The sequence below is a fragment of the Myxocyprinus asiaticus genome, chromosome 38 (genome assembly GCF_019703515.2).
Source record: "Myxocyprinus asiaticus isolate MX2 ecotype Aquarium Trade chromosome 38, UBuf_Myxa_2, whole genome shotgun sequence".
NCBI classification, from domain to species: domain Eukaryota; kingdom Metazoa; phylum Chordata; class Actinopteri; order Cypriniformes; family Catostomidae; genus Myxocyprinus; species Myxocyprinus asiaticus.
Genome location: NC_059381.1, coordinates 2390681 through 2403301, shown reverse-complemented (window position 1 = coordinate 2403301; position 12621 = coordinate 2390681). Strand labels below are relative to the sequence as shown.

The 12621-nt window shown below is 40.0% G+C and overlaps 1 protein-coding gene and 1 long non-coding RNA gene across 3 annotated transcripts in view; both read left to right on the top strand.

The window, feature by feature from the left end:
• The first annotated feature begins 2 nt into the window (after nucleotides 1-2).
• LOC127429288 (uncharacterized) lies at nucleotides 3-6460 on the top strand. Its single transcript, XR_007895256.1, has 2 exons — nucleotides 3-501; nucleotides 583-6460. It is a non-coding gene; the product is annotated as an uncharacterized LOC127429288 (long non-coding RNA).
• A 4628-nt stretch (nucleotides 6461-11088) lies between these two features.
• LOC127429280 (gastrula zinc finger protein XlCGF49.1-like) overlaps nucleotides 11089-12621 on the top strand; it is a 28476-nt gene continuing 26943 nt past the window's right edge. The window contains exons 1-2 of one of the 2 annotated variants that reach the window (XM_051678235.1): nucleotides 11089-11204; nucleotides 11476-12484. In XM_051678235.1, coding sequence (XP_051534195.1) covers nucleotides 11180-11204; nucleotides 11476-12068 — 618 coding nt within the window. In that variant the 5' untranslated portion in view covers nucleotides 11089-11179 and the 3' untranslated portion in view covers nucleotides 12069-12484. Of the gene's footprint in view, nucleotides 11205-11475; nucleotides 12485-12621 lie in introns of those variants that run through there. The other variant, XM_051678234.1, reaches the window with a different exon arrangement.

Below are 12621 nucleotides of genomic sequence, written 5' to 3'. Positions count from 1 at the left end.
GCCATTCGTCAATGCCTGACTGGAAGCGATCTTTTATAGTTAAAAAGTGCTTAATTATTGTTTTTCACAGTCAAAGTGATTGATTCACTTTTTTTTTGTTTGTTTGTTTTTTGATTTTCTCCGCTTTTTCTCCCCAATTCCCAAAGTCCTCGTGGTGGTGTAGTGACTCTTCTCAATCCGGGTGGCGGAGGACGAATCTCAGTTGCCTCCACGTCAGAGATTGTCAATCCGCGCAACTTATCACTTGTTGAGCGCGTTACCGTGGAGGCGTCACGCTATTCTCCTCGGCATCCCCGCACATCATAGCGACCACAAGGAGGTTACCCCACGTCCCTCCCAAGGAACTGGGCCAATTTGGTTGCTTAGGAGACCAGGCTGGAGTCACACAGCACGCCCTGGATTCAAACTCAAGACTCCAGGGGTGGTAGTCAGCGTCTTTACTCGCTGAGCTACCCAGGCCCCAGTCCATTCGCTTTTGAAGACATTAGTGTCACCGCTGAGGTAGGATGGATTACTTTTATGCTGACTATCTGTGCTTTATGGACTTACAAATATCTAATCACCACCCACTCCCATTCTTAGGATCTGCTGAGCCTGGATCTTTTTCTACAAATCTTCAAAAGTGTTTTGCAGAAGAAAGACATTCATACACATCTCAGATGGCATGAGGGTGAGTAAATTATCTGAGAATTTTCATTTTTGGGTGAACTATCCCTTTAAACCAAAACATGGACTTTCTCCCAACAGAGTAATTTAATCAAAGAAGACAATAAGCAAAATTAACATGTTGATTGCATTCGAAAATTTAATTGGTGTGAAATGACAACATTTTTGTTGGGATGCTTTCTATGCTAAGTTTAGTAATAGCAACAGGAGCATTTGTCAAACATTTACTTCATCGGTCTATTGAATTCTTAATTCTGTTAGTCTAGCTGTTGAGGGGTGATGCAATGAGACCTGAAGTCTTTCACGCAATGAAATCACAAATAGCCCTTTTCCGTAGACATGGTTCAGGGGCGGTTTCCTTGGCTGGTGCAAATTCTCAAACTGTTCCACGTGTTTCCACCGCAGAACAGGCCATTCAGGGACGGAAAAACTGGTTCTGTACCACCCCCCAAAAGCTTGCTGGTTTCTATGCAGAAACCGATTAAGCCAGGGGACAGAGGGCATGATTGTTTCGTCACCAAAATTTTACAAACAACAACAGGAGCTACTGTCTGCAGCAAGGAGTATGTCATCCCTCTTCAACAACAATAAAAAAATAAATAAAATAGGAAACACGGATGAAACGAGCACTCTACTTGCGATATGGTCTTCTACGGAGATCAGAGATAAACTAGAAAGACAAAAGAGAGACTACGAGGAGATACAATAAGAAATGATGCACGCCAGTATGCAAGCTCAGTAAGTTAATAGATTTGCTGACTTTGTGAGCTTTCCTCACACTCTTCTCATCTTATTTTGTGCATTGTTTTGTTCAATAAGGGGATTTTTTACCAGCTACTCACTAAATTAGGAAGCTCGCAGCGATGTGTTCTGTAAACCGGTGGGATTTCATAGAGTTTATAGTACTTAGCAAGATAAGCAACTTTAAAAAGTTCATACATAATAATGTAATTACATTACCTATCATCTCTGGCAATCTTGTTGAGCAATGTTATAACATTGGATTGCATTTCTCTGTATTTTTAAATATTTCCTCAAAAAAACAGGAGTTAAAACTGTAGGCTATGCAAAAACAGTAAAACTCGTCACGTAAAACTACCACGTAGCTCCAGATTGCCCCGGCCATGAACCAGCGGAGCACAGTCCAGGGTTCCCATGCATCCTGGAAAACCTGGAATTTTACAATGCAGTTTTCCAGTCATGGAAAATTAGAAAAATACCTGAATGTCCTTCCTGGAAAATAATTATTTGTCCTGAAAAATATTTCAGTATAATAAAACTGTTTGACTGTGTTGCTAACAAGGTTTTCGTTACATGTACAAAAACATGGTAACGATCTGGACTCAGAATAGGAGTCAAATACAGGAATTCATATCGTTTTGTCACTGCCGGTAGCTGCACATTGTGAAACAATCTCAACGGTTAAGGGCGCTTACACCCTTGTGACTGATTACAGCAGCGTCCAATCGTGTGCTTGGCAATCGCGGTCCAACCGAGGCAGATCGCTTGATGGTTACAGCTACTGCAAATCGTGTGCTTGGCACGTGCACAGTGAGAAGTGGCACTCGTGAAACTTCTCATTCATAAACAAACAGAATGATCTGGTGCATGTACCGAACGACTGAATGAGAGGGGCATGTTGTTAGTTTACTTCAGCTTCGTCATGTGAGTCTACCTTGTTCATCACGGAGAGAAAAGGGCGGAAGAGCTGTTATTGCACAAAAGTGACTGTTTATACACATTGAGGGGCTTTCACATGACTGCCGTCAGCACCGCCAAGTACACTGAATCTAAGAAGTAACGCGTCAACGCAACCTCGGCTACAACTTCACACCAAAGTGTTTTTCACACACGTTTTTGCCTCACATAAATAATGTCCTTGAGAGTACAAAGCTACAAGATATATTTTAAAACTGTCCAAATTTGGGGGCCTGGGTAGCTCAGTGGTAAAAGACGCTGGCTACCACCCCTGTAGTTCGCTAGTTCGAATCCCAGGGCGTGCTGAGTGACTCCAGCCGGGTCTCCTAAGCAACCAATTTGGCCCAGTTGCTAGGGAGGGTAGAGTCACATGGGGTAACCTCCTCGTGGTCGGTATAATGTGGTTCGTTCTCGGTGTGGCACGTTGTGAGTTGAGTGTGGATGCTGCGGTGGGTGGCGTGAAGCCTCCACACGCGCTACGTCTCCGTGGCAACACGCTCAACAAGCCACGTGATAAGATGCGCGGGTTGAGAGTCTCAGACGTGGAGGCAGCTGGAATTCATCCTCCGCCACCCGGATTGAGGCGAGTCACTACGCAACCATGAGGACTTAAAGCGCATTGGGAATTGGGCATTCCAAATTGGGTGAAAAAGGGGAACACCCCCCCCCCCCCCCCAAAAAAAAAACTATCCAAATTTATGAAGAGATATTGAATGTCTCATAATTTATTTTAATTAATTATTATCTTATTGTTTCCGAGTATCCAGAGACCCCAGTTATTGGACTACAGTAATTACATTTACAAAAAAACGCTAAGACCTAAACATAAATGAGTCCTCCTTTTAATTTCTGCAATCAAAACAATTGCCATTTTTTCTCTTCCAATTACATGTTTTCAATGTTTATTATGCACACCTCCCGCTTTCTTGCGTGGCAAACTCGTAAATTCACCCCTCCAAGACACTTTCTGCAACACTTGTCATGTGGAGGGCAAAGCGCCGCTTGACGCACGACTCAACACGTGTGAAATGCACTTTACAATGACCAAAGGACATTATTGAAACTCAAAATTATTATTATTACAATTAGGCTATTATTGTGGTCTTTTCTGGTAAAAGTCATGCTCAGCAGTTTAAATGCTGTAGGAGAATGATACAGTAGATCCACTTTGTTCTTATAATGCTTAAACGTTCTAATGAAGTCATTTGACATGTAAATTTTAATGGAGAAGTTAAAGACGTAATTGATGCTCATTAATATTATGGATGAAAAGGATGAAAAGTCATGCTCGGCAGTTCACAAACCGAACGGAAATTATAGATCTACTTTGTTCTTATAATGCTTAAATACTATAAAGTCTCTTGGCAGTTTTCGGTCGTGAACATCTCAAAATTATTCAATGACTCACTCATAGCACATAAGATGCTCATTTTTCGCCACCTATTGGCATCTCCAGAAGTGGTCACGAAACTAGTCAATTAACGAAACTGAACAAATTTGTGAAACAGAAGCAAGCCACACCAAAATACTCTTTATTTTTTGCAGATAATTCTGCACAGTTGTGCAGATAATTTTCTATACTTGAATAATTAAAATAGCTTAATATGGTGCTTTAGCTTATTCTTTAAAAAAATAACCCCGAAAAACATGTTCGTGGATCAGTGATGGTCTCACTTTTTTCGCCCCTCATGAGTTTGCATCCCTGTGAGTCATAAACTTTAGACAACGATGACAGTCGGACCGCTGATTATTTAAAAAATGAATTCACACTGGGTTGGTTACATGGTGATTTGGCCTTAATACCTCGGGATGTGAATTAATTTTCAATAATTCAACGATCTGAGCCAGCTTATACCGCGGTTACCACATGTAGTATGCGGAAAACACGTAATCTAGTCGTAAAAATGGCATTAGCAGTAAAATGCAGAATGTCATGGAATATGACACATTTGGACGAAAATGAATGTACAATTAATCAAATAAAAATTCTGATTGTCCTAGTGTGATAATTAAACTAAAAAAGTCTCTGATTTAATTGAATAAATAAATGCAAGTGATGCGTGCTTCAAAATGAATGTGTAGAGCCGTCCATTCATACACTGAAAACACCTCATCATGATCATCATGCGCTCTTGTGTGTGAGATGACAGAGACAGAGATCACTCTGAAGTGTGCAGCACATACAGACTATTTATTTATTAAATTGAATCACAGCTTTACAGGGATTAATAATCACTCTGGGCCATGGAGCAAACTGAGTATCTGGAGTTGAGAAACTACCGTTAAAAACAAACAGAAACGGCAAAATAAAAGCTCGATTTAAATGGATGCTTGTGTTTTTGCTTAAATATTACACTTGTTGGGTGCATAAAATGTCCTGGAAAATTGTGCCTTGAAAAGAGTGGGAACCCTGACAGTCTTGGCACGAGAACCATCTGCGTTTCGGTGGAAAAGGGCTAAAAAGAGACATCTATCTGGTCAAAGGCATGTCCATATGGAATCTGTGCACATAAAACTCTACAGAGAACTCCATAGATTTTGAGAAATATTCACAAAGTTCTAATAATATTTTGGCTAATTTGATTATCATAGTTTCAGCTACTAATAAGTCTGTAGTACTTTCCGCTCTGTTTAACCCATTCCACAGATTTCGCCCCAAAATCAGCAGCGAAAATATAAAGAAAAAAAAGTCCAATGGTTCAGTCTGGGATAAGCTACTCATTAGTTGTCATAAGGTGTTCCAAGTTTATTCAATCAACAATTTTTACACTGTGGATGAAAATATATAATCTTTTCTGACGCTTTTTGTGTTTTGGAGTAACAATAGATAAGTTAATGACATTTATTATGCATGGGAGTGTCTCAAACAACGGTAATATTAGTGTATTAAAGAAGTAGTTTACCCAAAAATGAAGACTCTCTTGTCATTTTCTCACCCTCTTGTGGTTACATATTGGTTTCAGACTGTTTACATAGTTTATCAAGGATGTGATTGGAGAGTGAAAATGTAAATTGAGGTCTGTGCATGATTCAAATTAATTGTATACTCAATTACTTTTTTTTTTTTTTTTAGATTAAGCATTTCAGTTTAATAACAAAATTCCATCAAATTGAATTTTGTAATCTTTAACTAAATAATTGTTTTTTTTTTTTCACCCGATTTGGAATACCCAATTCCCAGTGTGCTTTTAAGTCCTTGTGGTGGTGTAGTGATTTGCCTCAATCTGGGTGGCAGAGGATGAATCCCAGTTGCCTCTGCATCTGAGACCGTCAACCTGTGCATCTTATCACGTGGCTTGTTGAGCGTGTTGCTATGGAGACATAGTGCGTGTGGAGGCTTCACGTCATCCACTGTGGCATCTGCGCTCAACTCACCACACGCCCCACCGAGAATGAACCACATTATAGTGACCACGAGGAGGTTACCTACCCTCCCTAGCAACTGAGCCAATTTGGTTGCTTAGGAGACCTGGTCACTCAGCATGCCCTGGGATTTGAACTAGTGAACTAGCAAACTCCAGGGGTGGTAGCCAGTGTCTTTTACCACTGAGCTACCCAGGCCCCCTACTAAATAAAGTTTTTAAAAAATATATATAAATATTTTAAATTCTATTTAATTTAGGTAAAAATTACACAATTAAATTTGATGGAATTTTGTTATGAAATTGAAATGCAGGTAATATTGTTACTCTTGTATCCATGGAATCTTCATTGTGTTCGTGTTTTTTGTTTTTGTTGTTTTTTTGTTTTTGTTGTTTTTGTTGTTTTTTTGTATTTGTTGTTTAATGTGAAACCAAATAAAAAATAATATTTGCAACTAAAAAAAAAAATGCGTAAAATCCGATACGCACCGTTACACGCTCTACTGGCAGTGATGTGCAATGATTTTCACCGTTTGGGAAAAGTATTGTGTGATTATTTTTGTGTATTCTTATGAATGCAATTAATATCAATTTCTGAATTACCAAAAATTGCTTCTTATTGTGGTCTTAAATTTTTCTTTCAAAATGTAATGCATTCAGTCTTAATCCATCACTTTATTAGGAAAAACAATGTGTTTTTAGCAAAGCAACATTTAATAAAATAATTGAATTAATTTCCCTTTAAGTGCTTGTTATGTTGAATTTTTCTCCTTTTTATTTTTACTTTAAATATTAGCTTATATCTAAAGATGTTGACATTGTCACTGAAGGTGTGCAGGTACTTTGAATACTTTGGACAATTGTCTGAAATGCGTGTGCTTTGATATTTGGTCATACTGTATATACACTTAACTTACCCTCAAGAACTGAGATAAACTGAAGTATTTCAGAAGATCTTTGTGGAGTTCATGGCAAACAAGGTTGAGGACCTGAAAAACAAACTCTATTCGTGAACTTTAATTTTATAAAACTGGCCTCATGAGAAAGTTTTCATTTTAAAACTCTTTACACATATGCAAGACAAGCTGCTCTTTGGCTTTTTTTTTTTATTGTAAAAACAATAAATAGTTGACAAAATGTTTTTATTATTTACCTCATGTTATTTCAAACCTGTATGACTTTATTTTTTTTGTGGAACACAGAAGAAAAAAGAGAGGAAATTCACACTGGTCATTTTCATACAATGAAAATAGATGGTCACCATGTCTTCAAGCTCCATATAGGACAAACGGCACAAGAAAAGTGTCATAAAAAATAGCCCAAACAACTTGTGTACTATATTTAAAGTCATACGATTGCTTTATGTGTGGATCAGACCAAAATATAAGGGGAATATTTTTGGGGGTAAGTGTGGGCTACAAGTTAGCACGTCGTATTTGGGTTCTCGGAAAAACAATTATAGGAACCCCTTAAATGATATGAGAGACAAAGTACAACAACTCTTAATTGCTTGAACAGCCCATTAGGTGGCACAACTTACCATGCACCCCACTAAGAGCGAGAACCCTTAATCATCACCACAATGAGGTTACCCCATGTGACTCTACCCTCCCTAGCAACCGGGCCAATTTGGTTGCTTAGGAGACCTGGCTGGAGTCACTCAGCACACCCTGGATTCAAACTCGTATCTCCAGGGGTGGTAGTCTGCGTCAATACGTGCTATTGTCATGTGTATTTTGTTGATTCATGTATTTCATGTCTTTTATTTTGAAAAGTTTAGTTCCTGTTTCATGTCATGTGATCCCTTGTCATGTGATTTCATGTTTTCCCTCCACGTTCATGTGTCATGTTTTCATTGGTTTATTGTTTAATTATCTTGTTAGAGTTCTGTTTGTTCATTGGTTTATGTTCTCCCATGTCTTGTAACAATGTTTTCCATTGTCCCTTGTCAAGTATTGAATGAATGTGAATGTAGATGTGAATGTAATTTTGTTGTCAAGTCAAGTCAAGCCATAGTCAAGTCAAGTCAAGCCATAGTCAAGTCAAGTCAAGCCATAGTCAAGTCAAGCCATAATCAAGTCTATTTTATGTCAAGTTCATGTTTTTGTTAGATCACGTTTATGGTTAGGGTTTTTGGATTTCACTTACATAATAAACTGCACTTGGGTTCTCTACACTTCGTCATCGTCATCGTCTTCATCATTGCCAGCAGCCAGCACACGTTACAGAATACTTGACCGAATAATGAACCCAGCAGTTCGGCTCATATGCCTACGTCAGGGGAATTGTACCCTGGAGGATTACGTAGAGGACTTTTGCGCTCTGGCCAGCCAGGTGAATTTTAATGTGGTCGCCCCCAAGGACATTTTTAGGGTGGGGTTAAGTGAGCCGATCTCCTCCTTGATGCCTGGTGGTCACAGTTCCCTCAGCCTGGCTCAATATATCGACCCCGCCCTACAAATCATTGGTTCCACGTTCACTGTGGGGGAGGCGGACGCCGAGCCAGAGTTCCACGTCATGGCTGCCGCCGAGCCAGAGTTCTACGACTTGGCAACATCTCAGCCTGCTCCATGCCACGTCACAGCCACACCTGAGCAGTTGGACCTGGAGATGGTTCCCACCCTTATACCCACCCTTAGTTCTCCTGAGCAGACATGGGGAACTTTCGGCCCTCCGACCCCGCCTGGACCCTCCGAGCCCTGGACTTCGCCTTGGCCTGTCGGTCCCTCGATATTGCCTCAGCTCTGCGTTCCCTCGGCTCCACTGTGGTCTTTCAGCCTGTCGGCTTTGCTGGGGTCCCTCATCCCTCCGGCTTCCCCTTGGTCTGTCGGTCACCTGGCTCCGCTTTGGCTCTCCGATCCTCTGGCTGTGCCTTGTCCCTCCGATCTGTCAGCTCCACCGGGGACCTCCTTCCCTACGGCTCCACGTTGGTCCTCAGTCCCACCGGCTCCACCTCGGTCTTCCGATTCCCCCAGCTCTGCCTTGCTCCTCTGAGCCTCCAGCTCTGCCTTGGTCCTCCCTGCCAATGGCTCCAAACCCCACGGACTCTGCCCTGGTCCCATGCCCCTCGCCTTTTCTCGCCACGCCTCAAGACACCCCCCCCAGCTCCCTGCAGAACTTTTAATTTATGTCATGTTTTACGTGTTTTGTTTGTGTTGGGGCGTCGGGATATGTTGTGTATTTTGTTGATTCATGTATTTCATGTCTTTTATTTTGAAAAGTTTAGTTCCTGTTTCATGTCATGTGATTTCATGTTTTCCCTCCATGTTCATGTGTCATGTTTTCATTGGTTTATTGCTGCACAGATGTACCTCATAATTATGCAATGACAACAGCCAATAGCAAATCCTCAAGCATAAACAACAACAGACATGAAAGTATATTCCTGGTAAGGACTATAATTCAATGTAGTTTTAGCATCTGATATTCATTTTAATAGGTAAACGTGCCATTTTGCCCTTTGAACCAAGAAAAATGAAACTATGCAGATGTCTGATCGATCCACTGAACCACTGATCTACAAAAGCCCCGGAGCATGAATAAAACAAGCAAGAAATTAATGAAAGTGGACAAGGGCTTGCTGGATAGCTGTCACTGCCATTTTATGTTGTTTTTAGACACATGTTGACCATAAGGAGATGTTCCTTTATACGCAATTCCAGATGTTTATGTAAGTAATTATAACCAGTGGTGTAGCCGAGGGTGGAATATTTTTTTTAATTAATTTATTTATTTTTGGATTTTTCTCCTTTTTCTCCCAATTTGGAATGCCCAATTCCCAATGTGCTTTTAAGTCCTAGCGGTGGCGTAGTGATTCACCTCAATCTGGGTGGCGGAGGACGAATCCCAGTTGCCTCCGCGTCTGAGACCGTCAACCCGCGCATCTTATCACGTGGCTTGTTGAGCACGTTGCCACGGAGACATAGCGCATGTGGAGGCTTCACGCCATCCATCGCGGCAACCATGCTCAACTCACCACGTGCCCCACTGAGAACAAACCACATTATAGCGATCACGAGGAGGTTATCCCATGTGACTCTACCCTCCCTAGCAACCGGGCCAATTTGGTTGCTTAGGAGACCTGGCTGGAGTCACTCAGCATGCCCTGGGATTCCATTTTGAATATTAAGAATGGGTATTTCTGCAAGTAACATTGTCTCTTTTTATATAATTATTTGATGTTTTTACTAGTGCATTTAATGATGTCAAAACTGCATTTTCACTAGTAGCCTAGTAATTCCATTGCTAATATTGAGAATTAGCATTTTAAATAGTACAAATTTTATTGTAGATATCTGAAATTCATATCCTGCATGTGATCAAATGTCAAAAGGGCTTGTGAAGCCTGGATTACACTATAGTCTTAAAAATAAATGTTCCAATCAGAACCAAAAAGGGTTCTTCAGCCTAATGACATAGAACACTTTTCGGTTCAACAAAGAACTGTTTTACCCAAACTTCTCTAAAGAACCCTAAATTACTAGTGCTTTAAAGAACCATAGTAGGACTACCACACCTAGAGTCGTGAGTTTGAATCCAGGTTGTGCTGAGTGACTCCAGCCAGGTCTCCTAAGCAACAAAATTGGCCTGGTTGCTAGGGAGGGTAGAGTCACATGGGGTAACCTCCTCGTGGTCGTGATTAGTGGTTCTCACTCTCAGTGGGGCGTGTGGTAAGTTGTGCGTGGATCGCGGAGAGTAGCATGAGTCTCCACATGCTGTGAGTCACGTGATAAGATGCGCGGATTGACGGTCTCAGAAGTGGAGGACCTACTAAGTAGAGGGAATTGGGCATTCCAAATTGGGGAGAAAAGGGGATAAAAAAAAAAAAAGAACCATATTAGGGTTCTTAAGAGGGAAACTTTTTTAGTTCCACAAAGAACCATTTTATCAAAGGTTCTCTAAGAAACCCTTAAACTACTAGTGCTACTAGGAGAACCTTTTTCAGTATCTCAAAGAACCTTAAACTAAACTCTGCAGAACCAGTAACTACCAAGGACTTTAAAGAACTGTTAAGTTTCTTCAGAAAGGAAAAGGGTGTGATCAGTTATAAACAACAACAAAAAACAATCTGTTTCAATTATTAAATGTTTACATGACTTAAAACCTGAGCAGCCACAACAATTCAGCACTTTTACACTTATGCATTTGGCAGATGCTTTTATCCAAAGTCACTTACAGTGCATTCAATGTATACATTGTTTATATGTTCCCTGTGAATCAAACCCATGGTCTTGGCATTGCTAGTGCCATGCTCTACCAGTTGAGCTCCAGGAATCCCTTACATGTCCGCACATGTCCCATTCTAACAGAAGGTGGCGGTAATTCACTAGTTGAGTAGAAATCCAACATTAAAATAGAAGAAGAAATGAAGATGAAACAAAACTGTACATGACATACCAGACAGAGTTTATTAAAGAGGAGAGTGAGAACATGAGTGATCCAGAACCTGCAGAATGAAAGATATGGAGGAACAAACAGGTTTGTGTCTGTTCTTGATTCTTCATTATTGACTGCTGAAGAACATGAAGGAAAAAACCCTTCAGGCTGTTCACCAGGTTTGGTGACTTGATACAAAATTGTAGGAGCTGTGGAACAAATTAAACAAAAAGCAAATATAGGGAGAGAGATGAAAATAAACGTTTTACGTACTAAATAATTAATTACTGTTATTAAGTTGTGGATAACCTTTATTTCATTGTACATTTATTTATCTTGATTTGACTTTTGATATTTTAAATGTTCATTTCAGGCCTGTTGGAACTAAATGAAGTGGAGGAGAAACCACATCATTTTACGGCTGGAGAAAAATCCTTTAGTTGCTCACAGACTGAAAGTAATTTCACACAAAAAACTGCTCAAAGAGCAGAAGCCAAAAATTACTTCACCTGCCCTCAGTGTGGAAAAAGTTCCACACGAAAAGCAGATCTTATTAAACACATGAGAATCCACACTGGAGAGAAACCTTTCACATGCACTGAGTGTGGAAAGAGCTTCACGCTTAAGACAAATCTTAAAGATCACGTAAGAATCCACACTGGAGAGAGGCGCTTTACATGTCCTCAGTGTGGAAAGAGCTTCACATTTCAAGGAAACCTTAAGGATCACATACGAATTCACACGGGAGAAAAATCTCACAGGTGCTCAAATTGTGGAAAGAACTTCAGTCGATCAGGAACCCTGAAAACACACAAGCGAGTTCATACTGGAGAGAAGCCATATCACTGCACTTCATGTGGGAAAACGTTCAACCAATCAAGTCATCTACAGACTCATATGAAAAAACATTGCCCAAAATCACAAAGTGAGCAAAGTTCTTCAGGTCCAGCTGTTTTAAGTGAATAGTTCGATATTGAGATAAACCAAGGGATGGAATTTCTGTCTAAAGAGCAATTTTATCTAAGAGCAAATTACCTGTAGCTGTGAAATTTGTGCTGGTTCGGTGGAAGTCACATATTTTTTTATTAACATAATTTAATATTTGGGGTTATCAAGGATGGACTAGGACTGGATCATTTAATCAACCCACAGTGTATAATCACTTACTATATGTATCACATAGGCATAAAATAGTTCTAAATGTATTTTATTTATTTTTTTTCTGTTGGACATAAATATCCATTTTTGCATTGCAAAGACAACACTACTGTATTACAATACACACAAAAAAGTGTACAGCGCTTCAGTGAATGAAAAAAGGAATAAATAGCAAAGAGTTTCACAAAACCTGCAGTAAGATTTCTTCATGTTTCAAAATAAACTTAAACATACAGTTCATCCAACATTAAAGATTCTGGCATTATTGACTCATTCTCATGCTGGTCGAAACCTTAACAGTTAAAACATCCCACTTTTTGGCTCCAACATCACTGCACAAAGTTTTGTTTTTATATTTAGT